The sequence below is a fragment of the Anopheles coustani genome, chromosome 3 (assembly GCF_943734705.1).
Source record: "Anopheles coustani chromosome 3, idAnoCousDA_361_x.2, whole genome shotgun sequence".
Classification (NCBI taxonomy): domain Eukaryota; kingdom Metazoa; phylum Arthropoda; class Insecta; order Diptera; family Culicidae; genus Anopheles; species Anopheles coustani.
The window spans coordinates 1868953-1891066 of NC_071288.1; the positions used below are offsets into that span (position 1 = coordinate 1868953).

Here is a 22114-nt window from a genome sequence, read left to right on the forward strand (position 1 = left end):
GTCGATTAATCGATTTTTTGACCCATAATAAAAGAAACGGTGGCAAAATACTCTAAAGAATCGTTTGTTCCAAACCCATTGCTAAAGAATTGATGAAACGAAATAATCAAACCAGCTTGTGGCAATGCAAAACGAAGCACAAGCCAAAATTCGATTAGCAAAAAGTTAAAGCTCTTGCAGTTTTGAGGGAAAAGAGTATTTTTCACCTCAATCTCTGTTCCTTTTATTTCGCTCTTCATACATTCAAAGCGGTAGAGTGGTTGTTGATCGACTTTTGTCATGGTAGTAGGCCGTAACGAGGCTATTCTACGTCTATTCGAGAAAGCTTTACGATTTTTCCCCAGTTTTGAGCTCACCCTCTTCGTGCTTGTGTACCGGTGACAAGTTTGAAGCATATTGCGGTATATTATGGTATATTTACTTAGTGATAAAAACATGCAAGACCTATCACAACCGTCATTAATCAAGTTAACATCCGATGGAAACCATGTTTTTCTGTTGGGCTTACGGTTCCGACTACTTTATTTTATTACACCAGACTCATCCTTTCAGCTTAAAATATGGCTAGTACTAAAAATACTCACCACACCACATACTTCTACGAGTGGAAAGGGTTCGGCAAACAAAACGCCCTTGGTTGGCGGAATGGAAAATATCCCCCCTTGCTCACATCACTGTTGGGAAAGAGCCAAACCATGTTTAGGCGGGAGATGTGTGAGATTTGATACTTCACACTTTGGTCATAGTATATTTCCCTTTTCTTTTTGTTTCCAGTGACGCGTCTTTTACTCTTCATATGACAGACAGGAGCAAAAACTACTTATCGAACTGAACGTGCTCTACGGAAAAAGATCCGGATGGAGCTGATACTATTTATCCACCGGGCCGAAGTTTGGGTCGGAAACTCTTCCGAAGGGTTGTACTTTGCCGTCGGTTAACTGTTGGGACCGCCGTTTGTGTACATGGATACGACAGCAACAGGCAGAATGGAAGCGCCGGAAAACGAACGACAAGTTTCAAATCTAGCGGAAACTGGTTATATACTCGCTTTCAGTACACATCGACATTGAGATCTACCGCTTGACTTGAAGAGGTTTTTTATTTGCTACATGTTAAGGATTATCAAAAAACTGCAAGAACAAGAACGAATGTGTCCTTGGATGCTATGCAAATATACTTTCATTCTGACGTAAACCACCTACGGCACGTGATGGAATACAATGTAATTTGAAGCTGTTGCTCCTTACAATATCTCGATTCCTATCGCATATTTATCAAGGAAATGGCAGTTGAAATGGATTGTTCAAAGTAACATACAATTTCACCTTAAATTCCCTATGAATCCATGCTTGTTCATTCATTCCAAGGAAAACACTAAAAAATATAACTTGGTTGTGAACGAACACAATGGACGAAAAAAATAATGCATAAAATCTTAGATGACGATAAAGATATCGTTACAGCTCTTCAATACAATTTTACGGTAACGAGAGTTTCAACCAAGTGTCTCCTAGAAGTTTGACGAAAACATATTTGAAGCTACTTTAAATATCAAATCAACATTATAGAAACGGAAATCAATAATAGCAAAACGAATTGAGCATTTTGAGCGAACATAACACAATATGAACGAGGGGAGCACTTTAGAAGCGGATTCGAAACAAGTGTTAACAAATTAGATACAAAAAGGAAATTCGATTTCTTCTATTCGTTCTTGTTCTATTGCATTTAAATACTTGGTAAACCGACAACGGGTCGACATGATCTACATTTTTGCACAGTTTTCTGATGGATTTAGCCAACATATAGTTTTTTGTAACATTGAAATTAAAAACCTTCATGAAAAGCGGTTTCTGAAGTACTCCGATTGATTGTATAGAACGCTCAGCGAAAGGAAACAATAAAATTTTTGAAAAGGCATACTACCACGCTGGTGCAGGACAAACGCCATGCCCACTGTACCTATGGGTCGCCCACGCACAAGAACGATGACGTAATCCCTCCCCTGAAAATGGCCCCCACGCCAACCCTCTGTTCCGCGTACATTTAAAGGTGGTATGTGGCATCCAACGTCGGCTGCAGAGGAGTTGCCGTGGCAACCGTCAGTGTCGGTGATTATTAATCGCATGTTCTTGTTACGAGCTTTCTGTCGCCGAGTCGAGGACAAGCCGCGATATAGGCCACGCCATAAGCAGAAGCATGATTTCTTGTCGGACACCTCGTTCGGTTCTGAGTTTCAGTGTCAATTGTTTGCATGGAAATCGAAATGATTCTTCAAATTACCCAAAGGAAAGCTTACTTTAGCATAAAATTCTGAGTTTATTCATTTTGTAATTTCCATAAAGTATAAAATGTGTTTAAGGCCTTAGTGTGACTTATTAAGTTGTCATCCGAAACCGAAGTTACTTACTAAAGTTTTAACAACGTAAATCTACTTGAAAGGTTTGGCGTTCCTTATATTCTTTATACTTGGTGTTCTCTCCTTCTCCGCTTAGTTTGCCAATGTTTCCACATTTTAAGTAGCATTCATCGATAAAAGCTTTCTCCCTTCGACTTTCTCGTTCTCAGTCTTTCTGGGCCTTTTACTCTAGTTTGCTTTCTGTATAACCGATTATTTCCGTCTTTCTCTCGCTCTCTTTGTATCATTTTCTACTTCTACCTTCTCAACAAACGCATTGTACTTACACGTTTTCCTCTCTGCCAGCAACAGCCTGTTTCGGAAAATACGGTTCGAGATTCCCACGCCGTCCTTTTCAATGGGGTTCGCTTTGAGATTCGGCCGTTTGTCCTGGTCTCACGCACCCACGCGCACACGAGAAATTTTTGGTTTCACTGTTTTTTTTATTTAGTATGCTTTGCTTCTTTTTGTGAAAATTATGCACTTCACACCTTTCCGTATTCACTTGTTTTCTCCAGCACTCGTTTAATCAGTATTCACGTTTCCTTTGTCACGAAATACACATTCACTTGGAATTTGTGTTCACAAAAGCAATGCCGATGTTCTGATTACCCTTGAACCCTACGGGAGTGGTATCGGGAAAATGGGAACCTGCGTTAAAATTTACTTCACTGTAAAACTCTTATAGCAAAGCCACCATAGCACTAGGAGTATGTTTTGGAAAATGTCTGCTTTCCACCCCCAGCCTCTCGATTGGATAATTCTGAAAACACAAAACAGGAAGCTGCCCTTTGGATGCTTTGGTCTGACGATGACCTGTTGTTATATCATTGAAATCGTTTGCAATTGGTGGTCCAATTTGCAAGGAAAAAGAAGACACGTTCTTTGTAAAGAAATTGTTACTACCGAGAACACCACTTCTAGAGCAATGCACACAAGAAGATGGTTCCTTTGGTTTGGGACTGCTCACGAACTCCACAAACCGTCCAACCACTTCGATTGAAACTTTGCCTTTGCGCGACAAGACATGGAAAATTGTGTTGGAAAACACCGAGTGGGCTTTCCCTTTCGCTTGTATTTTCATGCTCTGAGCGAGTGGAGTCGGGAAATCGGGAGAGTCTCCGCTACGAGAGCACAATATAGCACCGAAATGGAGCTTTATACTTTTCCTAAACAGGATATCAAAGCTATATGGTGCGGTTTCCGACACTAAGCTCTCTTAACGCTGTCATGGGACTACTGTTCTCCAAAAAGCATTATTCTTGCAAGATTCATTCAGTATTGCTATTATTTTTTTTTATTCAAGTGGTAGTCTAATGCCGACAGCAAGATTAACACGAGCAATATTATTGTATGAAATATTGAATTTTTCCTATCTGTATTTTGAGCTTTATTGTGCCGCGCTATAGTTAGCAAGATAATTACTCAAAAGCTGCCATACTTTGCTTCGCACTCTTAGCACATGATTGCACGATTTGTTGTGTTTCGTTCAACGATTGTCGATAGCGTATGAGAACCAATTTTAAACCAACATTAATTGAATGAATTCGAAGTGCAACAGAGCGAGTTGGTTGGCACATGCGCACTTACAGTTATCAAGCTTATTTGTTTCTTTATTTAAAAAAAATCAAATTATCCAATAGGATAACATGTGCGTCAAGCAAAAAGAGCACAATGGCAAAACGTTGTTGAGCGGATTTATTTGACTGCTTCATAGAATAGATTGCAAAAAAATGTTTGGGATAACACATTTGTATGCGAGTGTGTAATTACAAGATTTTATGTTGGTTTTTTACATTAAAAACTTTTCTACTAAATTATTGCAGTATGTTGTTGTTACATGAGCAGCCCTGCATCTTCTGACAGCAGCTGTCAAAACAATTGACGTATTCAACTTTAGCTAATTTTGCTGCAGTTGGTAGTCAAAATCGAGTGACGAACGTAATCTTTGCGGGAGTAAAGTGAAATTTATTCACAAATATCGCCATTCTGCCCTAAAATCAACTGTGATCGTAAGCAAGTAGCTTTCTGAACTTAAAGGTATAAACATTGCATGTTATCATTTGAAGATAGTATGATATTTGGATCCGATAAGCAGAGCGGGTCGTGGTGTCTCGTATAATCGATTTTTCGTAGCCCCTAGGTTTGTCACTCTGTGCTGGATGTGGGATGGCATCGAGTTTTATCAGTGGCAACGGCGTTGAAAAAGTCTCACATACAAGTGCACTTCTAGATATGATTAAGCGAGCAAGCAGTATCTAGTCGTTGTACAGAAAACCGGGCGGAAGACGGCGTACAAGTCATAGCAAAGGCGTTTAGGAGTTAATTGCGCGACTCGAAGCGACACAGGAATTTCCTCACTCCCTCCTTCTGCCTATAATGGCAAAGACGTTCTGTAATGCGGCGGGTCGACGTTTGCCCCACGGGCTCCAAAATATTGCACACGCTGATGAAGACTGCCCCTGCGGGTCGTGCGGTGTTAAATAACTGCAGCCGATCCGACTGACCGGAGTGGGGTCGTAGGGAGGAAAACTCATACAACTGTGCGTGAAAAAAGAGATAGCAAAGGTGCCGAGAGCGTTAGATTTTCCTCGCAGTTAGTCGTTGACATCCATTCCCTGTTTACGGTTGATGCATAAATGGCTCCGCAAGTTGGAGCACAGTGACTTAGTTATTATTGCGAATCGACTTTTTTACATTTAAAGATATTACTTGCATATCGTGCTGATTTGTGTACAATACGAAATCGCGTCATGATTCCCATCGCACCCATTCAGTAATGGAATTCATTAAGCAAGCAACAATAAGGCAACACTTTTCAACCAAGTTAATTTTCTTCCTCAGGCTTCGCATATTTAACTCTCCCGGGATGACGGATTCTAAATACTTTACCACCACTAAAAAAGGTGAAATTTTTGAGCTCAAATCCGAACTCAACAATGACAAAAAGGAAAAGAAGAAGGAGGCCGTTAAAAAGGTAGATACTCAAGTTCTAGTTAAATAAAGATGCAGAATTGCTTCACTTACATCTTTTGCCTACTTTCAGGTCATCGCTAGCATGACCGTTGGAAAGGACGTGTCGGCCTTGTTCCCCGATGTTGTGAACTGCATGCAGACCGACAACTTGGAACTGAAAAAACTGGTCTATCTTTACCTGATGAACTACGCCAAGTCACAACCCGATATGGCCATCATGGCCGTTAACACGTTCGTTAAGGTAAGTAATTGTTTTTAAGGCTCGCGCTTGAAAAAATATCTCTTCATTCTGTTTCTATCGTTCTCATGAGATTTAGTGCATTTTTTGTTTGTTTGGTTATTATAACAAGGAGTGTTGAACAATTTTTGAAATCATTGTTGAGATATAGTTGATTCACTTGTCTAAAACTGGTACGGAATTGAAACAATGCAAAGAGTTTTGAGCAGGAGCCAAAAAGAAAGCATTTATGTTCGTGCAAACTGCTCATCCATTCAGAAATACACGGCCAAGCACGGCCTAGAACCGCGGCGTTAGCTACGTTTCCGTTCTGTTATCAATATGTATTTGCAAAGCCTTGGATACCTGGAACCAAGATAACAATTTGTTGATAAATAATTCCGTGCTTTGCCCTTGTTTCGTCTGCAAACGGATTATTTAAAGCTCAACCATAGAAGGGTATCTCAATTTTTAATCTCGCGATTTACGATACATCGAAGATACGCGATTCTTTATGTAGAAATTATTATATACATATAAATGTGAGGCACTCTGTTTCCAGCAAAATTATTTGGCCATATTCTACATTCCGTTTCCTTGATTAATGTTTGCACTTTTCTTGTTATTTTTATGTGTTCTTCATCTTTCTACTCAGCCTGTGCTTTTCTTCTGATTATTATTTACGGTTCATTTAGAATTATGATAATTTGTTGCATTAGATTCACTGTTTCTTTGATCGTTTTCAACATCGTTACATTTTATCACATTTCTACTTCTGCATCTTATGTCCAATTCCCTCACTTTCGATTGAAAATTATCACACGCTCATAGAACTAAACTGTGTATCTTTTTTCTGTCTTGTTTTATCTTTTACCGATATGCTAATGCCATCGTCTCTCCTTCCAAACCAAAACCCTCTGTTGAAATTTTTACGTTTCTTCTACATACATACCGTTTATAACTTACACTTCTTTGATGACCGATTTAACTGAATCGAATAAAACTGAAAAACCTATGTATTTGTTAATAACATTGTTAAAAAAAACTATGTAAGGATTTGCCACATTCTCAACTCGTTAAGGTAATAAACTAACAAAAATCATGCAAAATGAGTTTCTAGCTATGTTTTTACTCATGAGTTACGTTTTCGATACTTATTTCTGTTTTGGAAGAATGTTGTTGAATTTAAATATTTAAGTTGTTAAACTATACTTTCTTCTTTCTTGGAAACGACTTTGGTTTTCTTTTAATGGTTGTATAAACTATCTGTATTAAAACAGTTCCTATTTCAATGATTTATTGGATTCAGTTTTTACGTATTTTGTAGTATTTGTGTCTAGCTGTACGCACATGATAGTTCTGCGGGCTTGCAATGCGTTTTTGAGTAGATGTTTCAGGAAAAACGATTTATAGACGCACTTTGTTGATGTGATTATTGCATTTATCTCTAAATGCGGTTAACAAAATTAGCATTGATTGGCTATTGTTTTCAATAATACCAACATATCTGCTGTCTTATTTCACAATCCCGCTTCCACGTTTGGTAATAGGCTTTTTAATGTTCCTGTGTTATATAGCACCATTATTATACTTTCCTGCTTGTTCCGATACTACAATTCAATAAGTTACATAAGATGGATTTGTGTTATATTTTTATAAATTCTCAAAAATCACACAAAAATAATTGAAATTATGTATCGTTGGCATTCTTGAGCTTTTTTAAATTTTCATTTCATTCGTGATATTTTTTTCTAATATGTTCATCCAAAACTTAGTTTAACCCGTTCGACCTGTTTAGTTTCTTTCAAGACTCTTTTGTATAACATTTAAGTGTATATACATTCCCATTGATTTCTCCGTTTCGTAAGCTTTTAAGTTTGATTCTTCTTTACCTGAGAGTGCTTATAGTTGTATCAATTTGTTTCTAGAACATTTTCATTTCCTTTCACAAAACGGCAACAGATTGAGATGCCACTTAACAAGCAATCTGATTGGTCTGCCATTAAAGTATGGATAATAATGTTTGTTGTTCTGCTCACAGGACTGCGAAGATACGAATCCGTTGATCCGTGCGCTGGCCGTGCGCACTATGGGTTGCATCCGTGTGGACAAGATCACGGAGTATTTGTGTGAACCGCTGCGCAAATGCTTGAAAGACGAAGATCCGTACGTGCGCAAAACTGCGGCAGTATGCGTGGCCAAGTTGTACGACATTTCCAGCTCAATGGTAGGTCAAGGGGCGGCGAGTTTCTTGAGCAAATGTTCATATGATTTGTGTTTGTACAGGTTGAGGATCAAGGATTCCTGGATCAGCTAAAGGATCTGCTGTCCGATTCGAACCCCATGGTGGTAGCGAATGCTGTGGCCGCCTTGAGCGAAATCAACGAAGCCAGTGCAAGTGGCCAACCTCTGGTGGAGATGAATTCCGCCACAATCAACAAGCTGCTGACGGCACTGAACGAGTGTACCGAATGGGGTCAGGTGTTCATCCTCGATTCGCTGGCCAACTACACGCCAAAGGACGAACGCGAGGCGCAGTCCATTTGCGAGCGTATTACGCCACGATTGGCCCACGCCAACGCTGCCGTGGTGCTAAGTGCGATCAAGGTGCTGATGAAGCTGCTCGAAATTCTGGCTGGCGATACTGACTTTTGTGCCATGCTGACGAAGAAACTCGCTCCGCCACTGGTGACGCTGCTCAGCTCGGAGCCGGAGGTGCAGTATGTGGCGCTGAGAAACATCAATCTGATCGTACAGAAGCGTCCCGATATTCTGAAGCATGAGATGAAGGTTTTCTTCGTGAAATATAATGACCCGATCTACGTGAAGCTAGAGAAGCTGGACATCATGATCCGTTTGGCGAACCAGAGCAACATCGCGCAGGTGTTGAGTGAACTGAAGGAGTATGCCACGGAGGTGGACGTGGACTTTGTGCGCAAGGCAGTGCGTGCTATTGGACGCTGCGCGATCAAGGTGGAACCGTCTGCTGAGCGGTGCGTATCTACTTTGCTCGATCTCATTCAGACGAAGGTGAACTACGTCGTGCAGGAGGCAATTGTGGTGATTAAGGATATCTTCCGCAAGTACCCGAACAAGTACGAGAGCATCATTAGCACGCTATGTGAGAATTTGGATACACTGGACGAACCGGAAGCGCGCGCTTCGATGGTGTGGATCATCGGCGAATACGCGGAACGTATTGATAACGCTGACGAACTGCTGGACAGCTTCTTGGAAGGTTTCCAGGACGAGAACGCTCAAGTGCAGCTGCAGCTGCTAACGGCGGTAGTGAAGCTGTTCCTCAAGCGGCCGGCCGATACGCAGGAACTCGTACAACATGTTCTTTCGCTGGCAACTCAGGACTCGGATAATCCCGATCTGCGCGATCGTGGTTTCATCTACTGGCGTTTGCTGTCGACCGATCCGGCGGCAGCAAAGGAGGTGGTGCTGGCCGACAAGCCGCTCATCTCGGAAGAAACCGATCTTCTTGAGCCGACGCTGCTGGACGAATTGATCTGTCACATTAGTTCGCTTGCGAGCGTTTACCACAAGCCTCCAACCGCATTTGTTGAGGGACGCGGTGCGGGTGTCCGCAAGTCACTGCCGAACCGTTCGGCATCTTCGGCCGGGGAAGAGTCGTCCGCTTCCGTCCCAGAAGCCACCGTCATTCCGAACCAGGAATCTCTCATCGGTGATCTGCTCTCGATGGATATCGGTGCGCCAGCGGCACCAGCTGTACCAGCGCCGGCCAACAGCAACGTAGATCTGCTCGGTGGAGGATTGGACATTCTGCTCGGTGGTGGTCCGGCAAATGACACCGCCGCGACGACGGCAGCTGCAGCCCCTGCTGGCTCATCCGCTGCCGGTGGACTGCTGGGAGATATCTTTGGCATTGGGCCGGTGAGCAGTACGAATCTGATTCAGCTCCCGAAGATCACGTGGTTGCCGGCCGACAAAGGAAAGGGTCTGGAAATTCAAGGAACATTCTCTCGACGCGCCGGACAGGTGTTTATGGACATGACGTTCACGAATAAGGCGATGCAGGCGATGACTGGCTTCGCCATTCAGCTGAACAAAAACAGTTTCGGGCTGGTCCCCAGTGCTCCGCTTCAGGTTGCCCCCCTTCAGCCTTCCCAGTCGGCCGAAACATCTCTATCGCTCGGCACAACCGGTCAGGTTCAACGGATGGAACCCCTAAATAATCTCCAGGTGGCCATCAAGAACAACGTAGACATTTTCTACTTTGCCTGCCTTGTGCACGGTAATGTTCTCTTCGTAGAAGACGGTCAGCTCGATAAGCGCGTTTTTCTGACCACCTGGAAGGAGATCCCCGCCGCAAATGAGGTGCAATACAACCTGCACGGTATCATGGGTACCGCCGATACGGTGGCTGCAAAGATGACGGCAAACAACATCTTCACGATCGCGAAACGTAATGTCGAGGGACAGGACATGCTCTACCAGTCGCTCAAGTTGACCAACAACATCTGGGTGCTGCTCGAGCTTAAACTGTCTCCGGGAAGCTCGGACGCGACACTCAGTTTGAAATCGCGTTCGGTCGAGGTCGGACCGATTATTTTCGCCGCCTACGAACAAATCATTCGTTCTCCTTAAGTGAACGTCATATCTAACGTATAATATTGTTATATTCCATTAGATTGTAGCCATTGCCTCGAGAATTTGTTCGAATTGGAATCGTTATAGGCACGCAGAGCGCAAACAAATGTATCTCCATCTGAACGATGAACACATCAGCGGCAATAGATCTACATGTTTCGTTAATATTGTGTAAACTCGCACACATTGCCATGTGTTTAATAATTCCACTAGGAAGCATCTAACTCTCTACTGGAGATGAATCCAATGAACATGAATATAAGAAACATTAAACTATGTATCCAATACGTTCCTTTCTAGGGACGTTTTATGGCTAACAAATAAATATCGATAACCGTAAACGAACTGGTTTTTCATGTATATGTTTTATTGTTATTGCTTTTAGACAAATTTAATAAATCACACGTATGAGGAGGGCCCAACTAATGTGCAAACACTTTACTAAAATGAATGGATAATATAAGCCACAAACGCTACATTATGTATTTTCTGCATTACTCAAAAATGTTTCAATCGAACTGGAAAAAATTGTAATGATTGTTTACGAGATAAATTGGGCCTTATAATCGTACCATCGTACTTAGTCTTTCATGCATTCAAGACTTAAGGCTATGGGAATAGTATATCGAGCAGATTTAGAGCAAAATTATATTAAATAGCAAGCTCACGATAACTTAGTTGTGAAGAAATTCAAGAAATTAAACCTAAATTAAACAAACGTATAAAATACACGCGTAAAATTACGAATTTAATGGGTAAGAGCGAAGGTTCCTTATTATGTATCACACGATCCAACCAATGGTAATGCCAATGGCCAGCATTGGTGAAATTTTGGCTGCTTCACTGCAGTCTCCTCATCCGCTCGACATACAACTCGTAGAGGACTTTATTCTTAGTGAAGTAGTGTGGATTTTCTTCCGCCGTTAAAACTGGACAATAATCACCTAGGATTTCCCCGTTGATCGAAATAGTGGTGTGGGTCGAGGCAGGACTGTTGCTTGCGCTGTTGGCCGGGATGGACAGTGAACCATTGCTGCTGCTGGAGGAGCTACCAGCCGTGACTCCTAGGTGGTTGCTGTGGCCATCAGATCCCCCGCCGAACAAATTATGATTCTGATGACTAACATATTCATGCTGCTGTTGCCCTACAGCATACTGTCCGTGGGGCGCCACGGTCGGGCCAAGTTGTTCCTGCAACACACCCCCAATACTGTGTTGACTGGTATTAAGATGCAAATTGTTTATTCTTTTCGATAAGGGCATAAACTCGTTTTGTTCCTCCTCGCGCGAACGTTTCCTAAAAGAGACAAAAATGCATAACCATTAATGGCCATCACAAAAGGGAGCCCCGAATCAGCTGTTGCACATTGCCAGGCATGTACGGTCGTGGTGACGCAGAGAAAAATAAGTGGATGTAAACAAAGAATGAACAACCAGGAAAGTGCTAATAATTACCTTGTGTCCACAGGACCGGCCATCGTTGCTGCGAGCGCGGAAAACGTTGGAATTCACTAACAAAACTTCTTTGTCATTCATGGAACTTTTAATTTCATGAAAATCTAGCTTTTCCACTGTATATTTCTCGTTGAATGTGCCTTCATTTACTCAGACTACAGGCGACCGACGGATGCTCGACATCATGTCGTGCCGTGTAATGACAACTCGATCATTTTCCTCAGAGTTCGTAGAACAGCTTCTAAGCTGATTAAATTGCTGTTTAAAAAACTTTGCAAATAGCATGCAATCGAAATTCATCAAGATATCTTTTATGAAGCTCTTGATTACACTAAAAATGTGATCGTCCTAGGTTTTTCCCAGGAATATTTCGCCATCAGCCACCCTGTGGAGCACTTCAAGAGAAAGCTATAAACGTGGCAGGTACAGAACTTCAATTTTTTGACACAGCTTGGTAGTCAAATTAGGGCCCTCTATCCACCTAGCGTAGCTGGACTGAGATATCCTATATTTGACAACAGAGGCGAGGAACTGCTGTCAAACGCTTTTCCTCAGTCCATTTTTGGCTTGTGGATGAGTCGTTTAACTACTTGCGACGTACGTAAACATTAGTTTCTGTCTGGCACGAACGATACGTGGTTTAGGAATGCGGTCGTAGTTTACTACATATTTTGCGAAATATTCGACTAAACCGCGTTCATCGTGCATTGTAGTAAGTTAGACAACATAGTGCTAATGCCTGCTGAATAATTAGCGCACAAAAATTCGTCCCGTTTTCGTGAGGTATGAGTGGCCCTAAATTTGATGATCGGCCGCAGTGAAGGTGTAGGCCATAACTCTAAAGATATGTGCTAAATATAACACGTTATTTACACACCACCTGGGAAGTGAATAAAGTCAACTATACCGCTCTGATTCATACGGTGGAAACATATTGGTGTCTGGATTAAAAAGTCTACAACTGCTCTACCTGTTAGAGCAGCGGCAATTACGTGCCTGATGTAAACATAATGCGGTAGTGGTTTGTGTCAACATAACTCTAGTTCCTGTTTAAAACATGTATAAATTTGTTTGTTATCCTTATGCTGGATAGCACTTAATTATGTTACACGATCTTTTCCTGACATGGTGGTTATAAGATTTACCGAAGAAGTACCAGTGTTAGTGAACCGTCCACGAAAATCCTGTTGCATGAAGAGGAAACAACAAATTACTTCCTCATTCTGCAGCAACTATCAACGCGACTTTCGTCAAGCCAAAACCACTCAACGACTTTAGCACCACCAAACATACCTACCGGAGATACTGAACGAGCTCAATAACCTGCGGGTAAGTCATACATTTACAACTTACCATTGAAATCTCTTTTAAAACGCTCAACATATAAAACAACATCTATGTTTCGGCTATGTTCTATTCTACTGCAAGAAAACCGCCACGTTCTCCAACACATCTGCCATTATGCTCTATTCTTCTTTCCTTGTATTCGACCCTGGCCATACATAAATCCTTGAAATTCACCTCACTGATTGGTGCAACGTCGGGTGCATAATGTCATCGAAAATTAATGCATAAAATCATTAGAAACAACCACGTTAATGCCTTACTATTTTCTACCAATGATTCTATGTTATTTTCCTTCAAATGAATTGATGGAAATGAATATTACAGTATAAATTACAGTACAGAACATTAGAATACACAATTTTTCTCCAAGTGTGGAATGCACTCGTATGCTAATATTTTCAAGCTAACCGATCAACCCGTTGCAACAATGTTTTCCGGGCGCCGGAGGCTTTTGGTGCGAAAACAACCGACTCCGTAGGATAGAGGTGAATGATACCTTTTGGGCATTAGCGTTAGTTGAAGCGAAAAACGAAAGTGAAACTGTTGGTGTTTCACGACGACTAACGTTAGTGATCGTAGGCTAGCAGCCATTGATCATTGTCTGCGGTAGTATTTCGAACGAGGTATACCGTCGGGATGGTAGTGTTAGCTCTTCCCAGGACCGGCTTTGTGTGATTGGCACCACAAACCGTTTGGGCCCGGCAACGTGTTCAAAAGTTCATCGTGCGAAAGCCGTTGGGAAAAAAGGAAAAACAATGGCACTGTTGGGACTGTAGCATTTGTTTTCAATATTAAACTTTTATGAAACTTTTAGAGCGAAATAGAGTATATGATCTTTCAACAATAACACTTAAGGACTTACTAGACTTGTCCTCCTTTCTAAGTTCGTGCTGTAGTAGTCAGTCCTCTCGTACAGGGGAGGGTCCGGTTTCGGTTGGGATTCGAACCCACGCCGTCGAGGTGGTTAGCCCCAGCGATCATGGGCCGATTTTCAAACCAGCGCTATCGCTTCGGGCCGCTCGGATGGAGTATTGATCGCTAACACAATTATCGTAAGAAAATTTCTCGATTATCACAAAGAACCAACCAAGTCTGTCTGTTCTCGTCTTCACAATGTAATGAACGAAGAAATACTCATAATAAAGAGACCGCTTACGAGAGGGGGACGAAAGGCAAAGAGCAATAACCAAAGTAAAACAAAAGCAACAACCACCATCGCGGGTTCGTGGTTTTGGTCAACGTTGTGGGTTATATAAAACTCTCTCCACTTTCTAAATTTTCTTTCTCCCCGCTCCACGATCGCGCGAGCAAGGCAAACTGGTCGCGCAAAACATGGAGCAGCATGCTTGCCGATCATAATGGCGAAGCAAATGGGAAAAGGCACACAAACGAAACGCAAAAACCTTTTGTGGCTCTAAGAGCCTTCCATTCGTACACGAATCTTGTCGACCGCAAAGGTTTCCAGCTGTTGATGGTGTGAAACCGGGCAGTACAGACGAACATCACCAACAAGATCGATCGGGTATTTTAAACGTTGGGAATGCATGCAGCCGACAATTTTGGTATAGACGGACAAGGAAAAGAATCAATGAAAGAAATAACACTTGCTATTTACGACAATTTTACTGTAACTATTTTAATTGACAGTAACTTAAACATTTTGAAGGCCCATGTTAAGAAATTATAAATGTTCCATAGCGTCTAACCCTCGCGGAGGCTTGTATGCCGCACATACGAAAGACTTCAATGCGCGAGTAAGAAACGAACCTGTAGCATCCGGCTTACTTCGATGGATTAGTTTATTTTGTGTATGAACCATTAGTGTTCGCAATAATGCAACGAGCGTTGATTTGGTTAACTTTACTAAATGTATCAATGATATATTATTTCAATTTTACAGTAACAATTGCTCATGGTATCTATAATTTGAAAAGTTTTGTTCTCGAGAAAGAGAAATTTAAAGCTGTCAAAAGATACTTAGGCAAACGTCGTACGCATAACGTCCGATGACGATATAAGTTAATCATTGGGTTTTTAACTCTTTTGCCTTGATGATTCATCGTCTTGCATGGCGAAGACACCAACACGTTTTCCAATGGAAGGACGCACACCGATAACGACAGATTGTGAAGCATATTGTTGTGAAGATCGAACGCTGCAATCTTTGCGGTGTGTTCGTCGCTAGTAGCATTATGTACTTTCCTTCAAGTTGAAGTCTAGTAGCTCTAGTACAAGAAGTAACGCTGGTCGTAATGTAAATCTTCCACTACTACTTCTACTCTTCGTATACTACGCGGCTCATAGTTCATCATCATCAATCAGACTGAGTGTAGAAATAGTACTAAGAGCTTTAGCTCAGCGTACTACTTAGCTTTTCGTTCTGATATAATTTCTCTCTAGTGAGTGGGATACATTTTTATTCGTAAAATATCCTGTTTGTTTCTTAGCTTAATAAACATTTGATAAAGTTCCGAACGCTCGAAATCCATAGTGCACTATTGAAGATCACTATCTGGTCGACTCAAAGAGTAGTTTGCTAGTCACAGCTGCCTGTTTCACGCACACTTCAACGTCTAGCCCGCGGTTGCTCACCCAAAGGGAAAGCATATCCACGCCGAGCTTTTGCCGAAGCGGATCCAACGAAGCTCGGCTGATCATCTCCGCTGTAGCGGCTCGTGTTGGCGACGTCGCGATCAGCAACATCCGCATACGATCGCGGCCTCGCAGCCACACGGCGACGTCATAGCGATCGGATCCGCGCTCCGGTACGGTTGTCGTTTCGATGTTCGCGATATTTAATTTACCACCGGAGAACCTTTTGCTTGCCGGACGAGTTCCTGGATTGCTTGCGTTAAGCCGCAGTGCGGGTTTTACGACAATTATACCCGCGTGGTACGTGTGTTACTCGTTGTGGTCGTTATAAACTGGAATGTGCTTGCATCTTTTCGGCATCGGAGCGCACCTTTCGTCTTGCTAGCGACGGAAAGTAGTTTCACTATCGATGTGAAAGCATCCGCGTCTCTCAGCCAAGCCTGCGTTGTGTTGTGTCGAGCAGCAAACGATCGAATGTGTGTGTAGTGTAGTGCACTGCATTGCTTTAGGGCATTCAGCAGTTTTTCGAAGACATTAGTCTCAAAATTCCCCAATAACCTGCTCTAACAACACAACACCCTCCCGTTGTGGAGGTCGCTCCCTTCTGAATACATAAGATGTTTGTGAACGCTATTGGCAACAACGGAAGACGAAACGCGGTGTGACGAATTTTTAAGATGACGTACACAATTCAAGTGAATATGCAACGGTGAATACATTAAATCATTTATATTGCGTGTGAAAACTAATATAGATATAACACAAAAAGGTTCATTCATTGTGAATTTCATTTGTGTGCATAATAAAGAAAAGTTATGTTCATCAAAATCCATTAAAATACGCAAATAGTAGTACTGTTCCCTCTTAGTTGATTCAAATGGTGGTTTTACATATTTTTTAAAGTAGTGTTAAAAAATAATTCGTATGCTTTTGGAAAGAAAGGTCTTTCGAGCTTCTATTGTGAGTGGATATATAACCAAAATCTTCCATTGGTTCAATGTGAAGCAGCAAAACAGCAGCGAAACTTGCTGCGACAGCGGAAGTACAGCATAGCGAAGAGAAAGGGTTACGAAATGCAGTTGAGATTTGATTTCACACTTTAACATTTTGTTACCAGTCCAGTCTCCGACCAGTGAAAGGTAAACTTCACTTTTCTATGACATCATTAATGTGTGAAAAGAGTTTTAGTGTGCGAGTGTTTGTGTTAATGTACATTGTACAAAAAAGCACTGGATACTACAACATTATGTATAGTGTTTGCTTTTTTTTCACTAAGATTGGTTAATGTTTAAAACATAAAATCAATGTTGGTGAAGGTCGTGTAAGTGATGAGGTGATGATCATTTTCCCGATTCCGTCAGCAGTGGGTTGTGAACATATGTTGCACTTGATTGTAATATGCTGTTGCGTGAAAAGTTTGCCACCTTGCCAAAGCGCAGTTTGGTTTAAACGAAACCTCTCACAATGGTTTTAATTTGCATACAGGTTTCGTTTCGAGTGAGAGTCGCCAATGGGCAGTGGACGTCGAGCTGATCGCAGGAAGTAAATAAATGTGTCCTGAAAGTAAAACACGCCGTTGCGATCGATGTCGCGGCGCGTAATGTGAAATCGAGTGTGAGCCGTGATTTCCCGTTAGCGACCCAATGCCAACCCAAGCCCAGGCAAGTCCCAACTGCACGCGTGTACGATCAATAATCCAATGAACCGAATAGGTGTTGGTGTGCACTAAAGCCGATCCTGGCGCGTTTGCATTCCGTACGTTTATTTGAAGTCGGTCTAAAAAGAGAAAAGCTTGCGCGAAAATAACTATAACCGTTCAACGGCACCGTTAATAGAGCCAGCGTCGTGGGCCGTGGTTGTAGAAAAGCTACTAAACCTGACGGCAACAGACAAGAATTTCAATTGGGTTGAAGAGTGCTCGAAAACATATTCATTAATGAACGAGTCCAGCATTGCCGTGGAACGGACGACGGAAGTGGACGAAAAGATGGACGACAATGAGAATTACATAGAGGTAAACTATGTTGAAGATTGATTTGTTACGAGAAGCATATCATAGCATTTCTCCCGTTTGTTACCGTTAGGGGGGGAGCATACATTAATTTTATGCTTAGGACTTTCAGATCATGCTAACTAATGTATTCCCTATTCTATCTCATTTCAGTGTACAAAAATGAACTTTTCCCAGTTCAACTCGTTCGCTGGGCCGCTAGCCGCAAATCAGTTCGCGTCAGCCAAGTTTCCACAGAATCTGTCAACGGCAGCAGCTAATGGGCAGGTAATATAAGCTAGGGTTTGCTTTCTTGTTGGCTTGCAAAAATGTACCTAACATGATGGCGTACGAATGAACATGAGAACAGATCGTTAACCAACTGTGTGTCGGATTTTGTACGAAAAGAATGGAAGGAAAAAAAGAACAAGAGAGATCTCCGCTCAACTGGTGGCCGTGACCTGGCCGAAGATGAAGGTGCCACGCAACGTTTGTTTAGGCGCGTTATTTTGCAATCCAAGACCAGCTAGCATAAATGCTGAGAACAAAGAATTGACATACTTTCACACGATAAGAATTCAAAGTTGCCCACAGCAGTTTGCATCAGCTCATTCATCAGCTGCGTTTTCCTGCTGATTCGAGAGATTTTGGTTCCGTGTCAGCTACAGCCAAATAGCTTAGCTTCAAATCGGAAAGGGAACAAGTGATTTCAACGCCACCACGCGGCAAGAGACTTAAGCGAGAAACCCAACCCGCCCTCTTCTCGGGGTAATGTTGTTGCCGCTTGCCGGTTGGGTATTTTAAGCCATGGTGTACTGATGCAAATGTGCATTTTGTTGAGGGTTTTTTTCTTATTTTACATGCGCATGTGCTATGACCAGAAGGCAAAAGGGTTACGAAAAACAATAGTCCACACACCATCACGTTGATGTGAAGGCTGGAATCAAAAAAAAGAACGTATAATTCCTTTGGAACTTTGTCTGTATTGCTACTATTTTCTGAGTTAGTTGTTCTTTACGATTTAGTTTACTATTTAGCAAATAGTTTTGAATGTTTAGAACAACTAGTTTTTATTTGTCATAAAACCAAGGATCCCGTGAAAGACCGTTTTTGGAACCATACATATTTCCTTGGCATTGCGAAAGATGTTTAATTGGGAAGACATCATTTTTTTGAGATTTAGTTGTAGTAAGTCATGCGAAAAGGAGGGTTTTTTTTCTTACAACGAGAAGGCTCTGTTTTCTGGGCTATCGCTGCAAGGGTTTCAATTTCTACTCGCGGATGCATATAACATTTTTCCGCCGTTTCCATTCGTTCGTTCCGCTCCGATCTTTACACTCGCTGCCCTCTGTCGGCTTCGCACTGCGTCGTCGTCACCATTTCCTTGCCGATCGCGGGAACGAACTCCACGTTTCGTTCATTTGTTGCGAGAGAAAACTTTCACTTTTACTCGACTTTTTGCCGTTACTGCTGTTGGGGCAGCAGCAATCACTATATCGCGTCCGGGCATTAGGAAGCGAACGGGACGGGACGGTTGAAGAAGGGAGAGGAATGACAAAGCCTTCCGGAGTGTTGAACTTGTTGAGGCACGTCGTGGGGACCGTCGGTGTAATCGAATGATCAGTTTTACCCCGTCGTGACCGTACGGAGATCGCATCCGTAGTCCTCGAAAACGAAGTCGACGTCCACCATGAACACGAAGAGGAAAATGGCGCCAGGTTTGGTCGTCGAAAGTGAATGTCGGTTTACCGAATAAAGCCGAGTGTTGTTGCACTTTAACATTTGAGAATTGGTAAAGTTTAGCCCGGCCGTGGAATACAAATTGGATAGAGTGTTTGTCATCATGTTTTATTTCCTTCAAGATTTGCCATTAATGCATCTCACTGTTCTTTTTGCGTCTGGCCGTTTTTAGGTCGTCGGATTGGTATCCGGAAGTGAGGGAGCTATGCAGTTTCTGCGACCAATGGATGGTACCGCCGTCAGTACAGCTTCGGCCGTCTTTCAGCAGCATCCGGCGTCACACGGTCAGATCGTAACGACTGCAGGGATGCCACAGGGAGCCATCGCTTCTCCGGCATACATCACTCTTCCTATCACGATGCCGGGTGCGAAACCGGGAGATGCGCAGCAGACTGTCCAGATCCAGGTGCTCAACCCTAACCCACTGCCATCGCAAATGACACCAGGCGGTGGCACTGGTGGTGGTCCAGGACAGGGATCAGGAGCACTGCAGACGACCAAATTTCAAATGGGACAGATGCAGATACCAATCCAAGGCTTTCAGCAAGGAACGACGGTGCTGACGGTGGCCTACAGCCCCCAGGACGAAGAGGTTCTGCACAACCAAGGACTTCCGGAAGGAATGACGATCGTGGCCGCACTGCAACCACAGGATCTGCAGCTGCTCGCATCGCAAAACCCGGGCACTACGACCATCCTTCAGCAGCACCAGCAAGCGCAGGCCAATCTATCGGGGAACGAGAGAAAAGTGGACAGTGAGAACCCGCCACCACTGCGGCAGATTAAGCAAGAAGTGCCAGCCCTATGGAACCACCAGTCTGCGGTCCTACCTTCGTCCATGGCGGCCGGAGAGCTAACGGAACTTTTACAGCAGCACCATCAACAGCAGCAGCAGCAACAACAACAGCACCACTTGCAGCAACAACAGCAGCAGCAACAACAACAGCAGCAGCAGCAGCAGCAACGGCCCCTGCACAACCTCAACCTGCAGCCATACTTAAAGTTTAACCACAATCAGAACACCTCGAACGCCTCGGCTATTATGAACGGTGTGCACCATCCGCATCTGGTGCTGCCTTCCGGAATAGCGATCGGGCCCGGAATCATCAAACAGGAGATCATCACAGACGATCACTCGAACGAAAACACCCAGTTTGGGGCCGCGGATAGTTCGGGACAGATGGAAAACGGTGGTGACGGCGATTCTCCCGGTGGAGGCGGTAGAGAAGATGGAGAGAACGGAGGCAACCATGCAACAGGGAACAACAATGGTGGCGGAACGGAAGCAAACGTAAATGGCGGAGTCGGCGGGAAGGCGCGAAAGAAACGCAAGTACAAAACGAAACCACCGAAACCGAAGCGGCAGAAGCCGGGACAGGTGCACATCACGACCGCCATCGACGGGACGGTGCTATTCTGCTGTCCAGAGTGTCACATGGCCTACCCGGAGAAGGAGTGTCTCGAGCAGCACCTGGTGGTGCACAAGATCGAGCGGCGGTTCATTTGTGATATCTGTGGTGCGGGTCTGAAGCGGAAAGAACATCTCGAGCGCCACAAGCTCGGCCACAATCCGGAGCGGCCGTTCATCTGCAACGTCTGCAAGAAGGGTTTCAAGCGAAAGGAACATCTTAACCTACATTTCGTAATACACAGCGGAGTTAAAACGGAGGTAAATCCTAGCGCGTGTCTGCGTGTTAGAAAATGTCAACTGTAACCATCGTTTTGTTTCCAGATTTGCAACGACTGTGGGAAAGGTTTCTACCGAAAGGATCACCTACGGAAGCACATTAAATCGCACCTCACAAAGCGGCTGAAGGAGGAGAAAGCATCAAATCGCACAAGTAACAACAATAACAACAGTAACAGCAGTAACAGAAACGCCAGCAATGGCACCACGGACACGACGGTTAACGGCACCAGTAGCAGTACGGGCGGGTCGATAACGGCCACATCCCTGCCGGCGGGGATCCCACCCGGATTGACAATCACGGCGTCCAGCGCGAGTCTGCAGGCCGGCGGAGTTGATAGTGCTTCGGCGGGGGTGCATCAAACGATGCAAAACCTTCTACAGAGTGCAATCAGCTTACCACAGGGTGTGACGATACATGTACGTACGTAAGGCAAACGGCCAGCCGTTCGTTTGAAGCCAGTCCACATTTTTTTAAATCCCCTTTTCCAAATGCTTAGGTACCTACGGCAGACAACCAGACGCTCCCGGTGCAAATCTCCTTGTCCCCCATGGTGACGCAGCAACCCACTGAACCTGATGGTAGTACAAGGACGGTCCTGGTATCCACTTCACCAGAAAATCATCAACACCTGCAAAATCATCCATCACAGCAAGCGTCATCACAGCAACAGTCATCCAACAACAACCCCGGAAGCTCACCATCGGCAGGGTTATAATAATGCCTTGGGACAGAAAGTGCCTTCTGGAGGAATGATATCGATGGCGATACCTTTCGGAGAACGACATACGTCAGACGCTGCAATACTCAAACAAAATACTAATCGACCCCAAAGGGGAATGCGGGCACGTGAGAGCGCCTTTTTCCTCGGGTGGAACCGAAACATTATTAAGATAGTGGCATTTGATTTTTTTTTTCTCGTTTTTTCCATCAACCTCCGATAGTTTTCGGACCCCGTGGATATGTTTGTCCGCAAAAGCACTCATTTGTAAATGAACATTTTTTATTTCTTTTGCCCTTCTAAACTGGCACCGTATGCTCAGCGCGTGGCATATTTTCTTGTTGATCTGTAGTTCTACTATTTTACGTTTTAC

General features: G+C 43.4%; 3 protein-coding genes across 5 annotated transcripts; 2 read left to right on the plus strand and 1 right to left on the minus strand.

Annotated features, from left to right (window-relative positions):
• Window positions 1-4321: 4321 nt before the first annotated feature.
• On the plus strand, window positions 4322-10562 carry LOC131272430 (AP-1 complex subunit beta-1). 2 transcript variants are annotated; one of them, XM_058274154.1, is made up of 5 exons: window positions 4322-4438; window positions 5243-5375; window positions 5445-5615; window positions 7633-7818; window positions 7878-10562. In XM_058274154.1, the coding sequence occupies exons 2-5, from the start codon at window positions 5268-5270 to the stop codon at window positions 10203-10205; spliced, it is 2793 nt and encodes a 930-aa protein (XP_058130137.1). In that variant the 5' UTR covers window positions 4322-4438; window positions 5243-5267; the 3' UTR covers window positions 10206-10562. The 2 variants fall into 2 exon arrangements, with proteins under 2 accessions (XP_058130137.1, XP_058130138.1); XM_058274155.1 differs by having other exon boundaries at window positions 4345-4410.
• A 1-nt stretch (window position 10563) lies between these two features.
• Window positions 10564-11838, minus strand: LOC131272431 (uncharacterized). The gene is made up of 2 exons (XM_058274156.1): window positions 11664-11838; window positions 10564-11505 (listed from the first exon to the last, which is right to left on the minus strand). Exons 1-2 carry the CDS (start codon window positions 11684-11686, stop codon window positions 11049-11051), a joined length of 480 nt encoding a protein of 159 aa, XP_058130139.1. The 5' UTR covers window positions 11687-11838; the 3' UTR covers window positions 10564-11048.
• A 1087-nt stretch (window positions 11839-12925) lies between these two features.
• Window positions 12926-22078, plus strand: LOC131261437 (zinc finger and BTB domain-containing protein 17-like). Of its 2 annotated transcripts, XM_058263469.1 has the most exons (6): window positions 17590-17616; window positions 17767-17880; window positions 19505-20215; window positions 20309-21001; window positions 21065-21439; window positions 21520-22078. In XM_058263469.1, the coding sequence occupies exons 1-6, from the start codon at window positions 17590-17592 to the stop codon at window positions 21736-21738; spliced, it is 2139 nt and encodes a 712-aa protein (XP_058119452.1). In that variant the 3' UTR covers window positions 21739-22078. The 2 variants fall into 2 exon arrangements, with proteins under 2 accessions (XP_058119451.1, XP_058119452.1); XM_058263468.1 differs by lacking the exon at window positions 17590-17616 and adding an exon at window positions 12926-12992 and having other exon boundaries at window positions 19505-21001.
• Window positions 22079-22114: the final 36 nt, after the last annotated feature.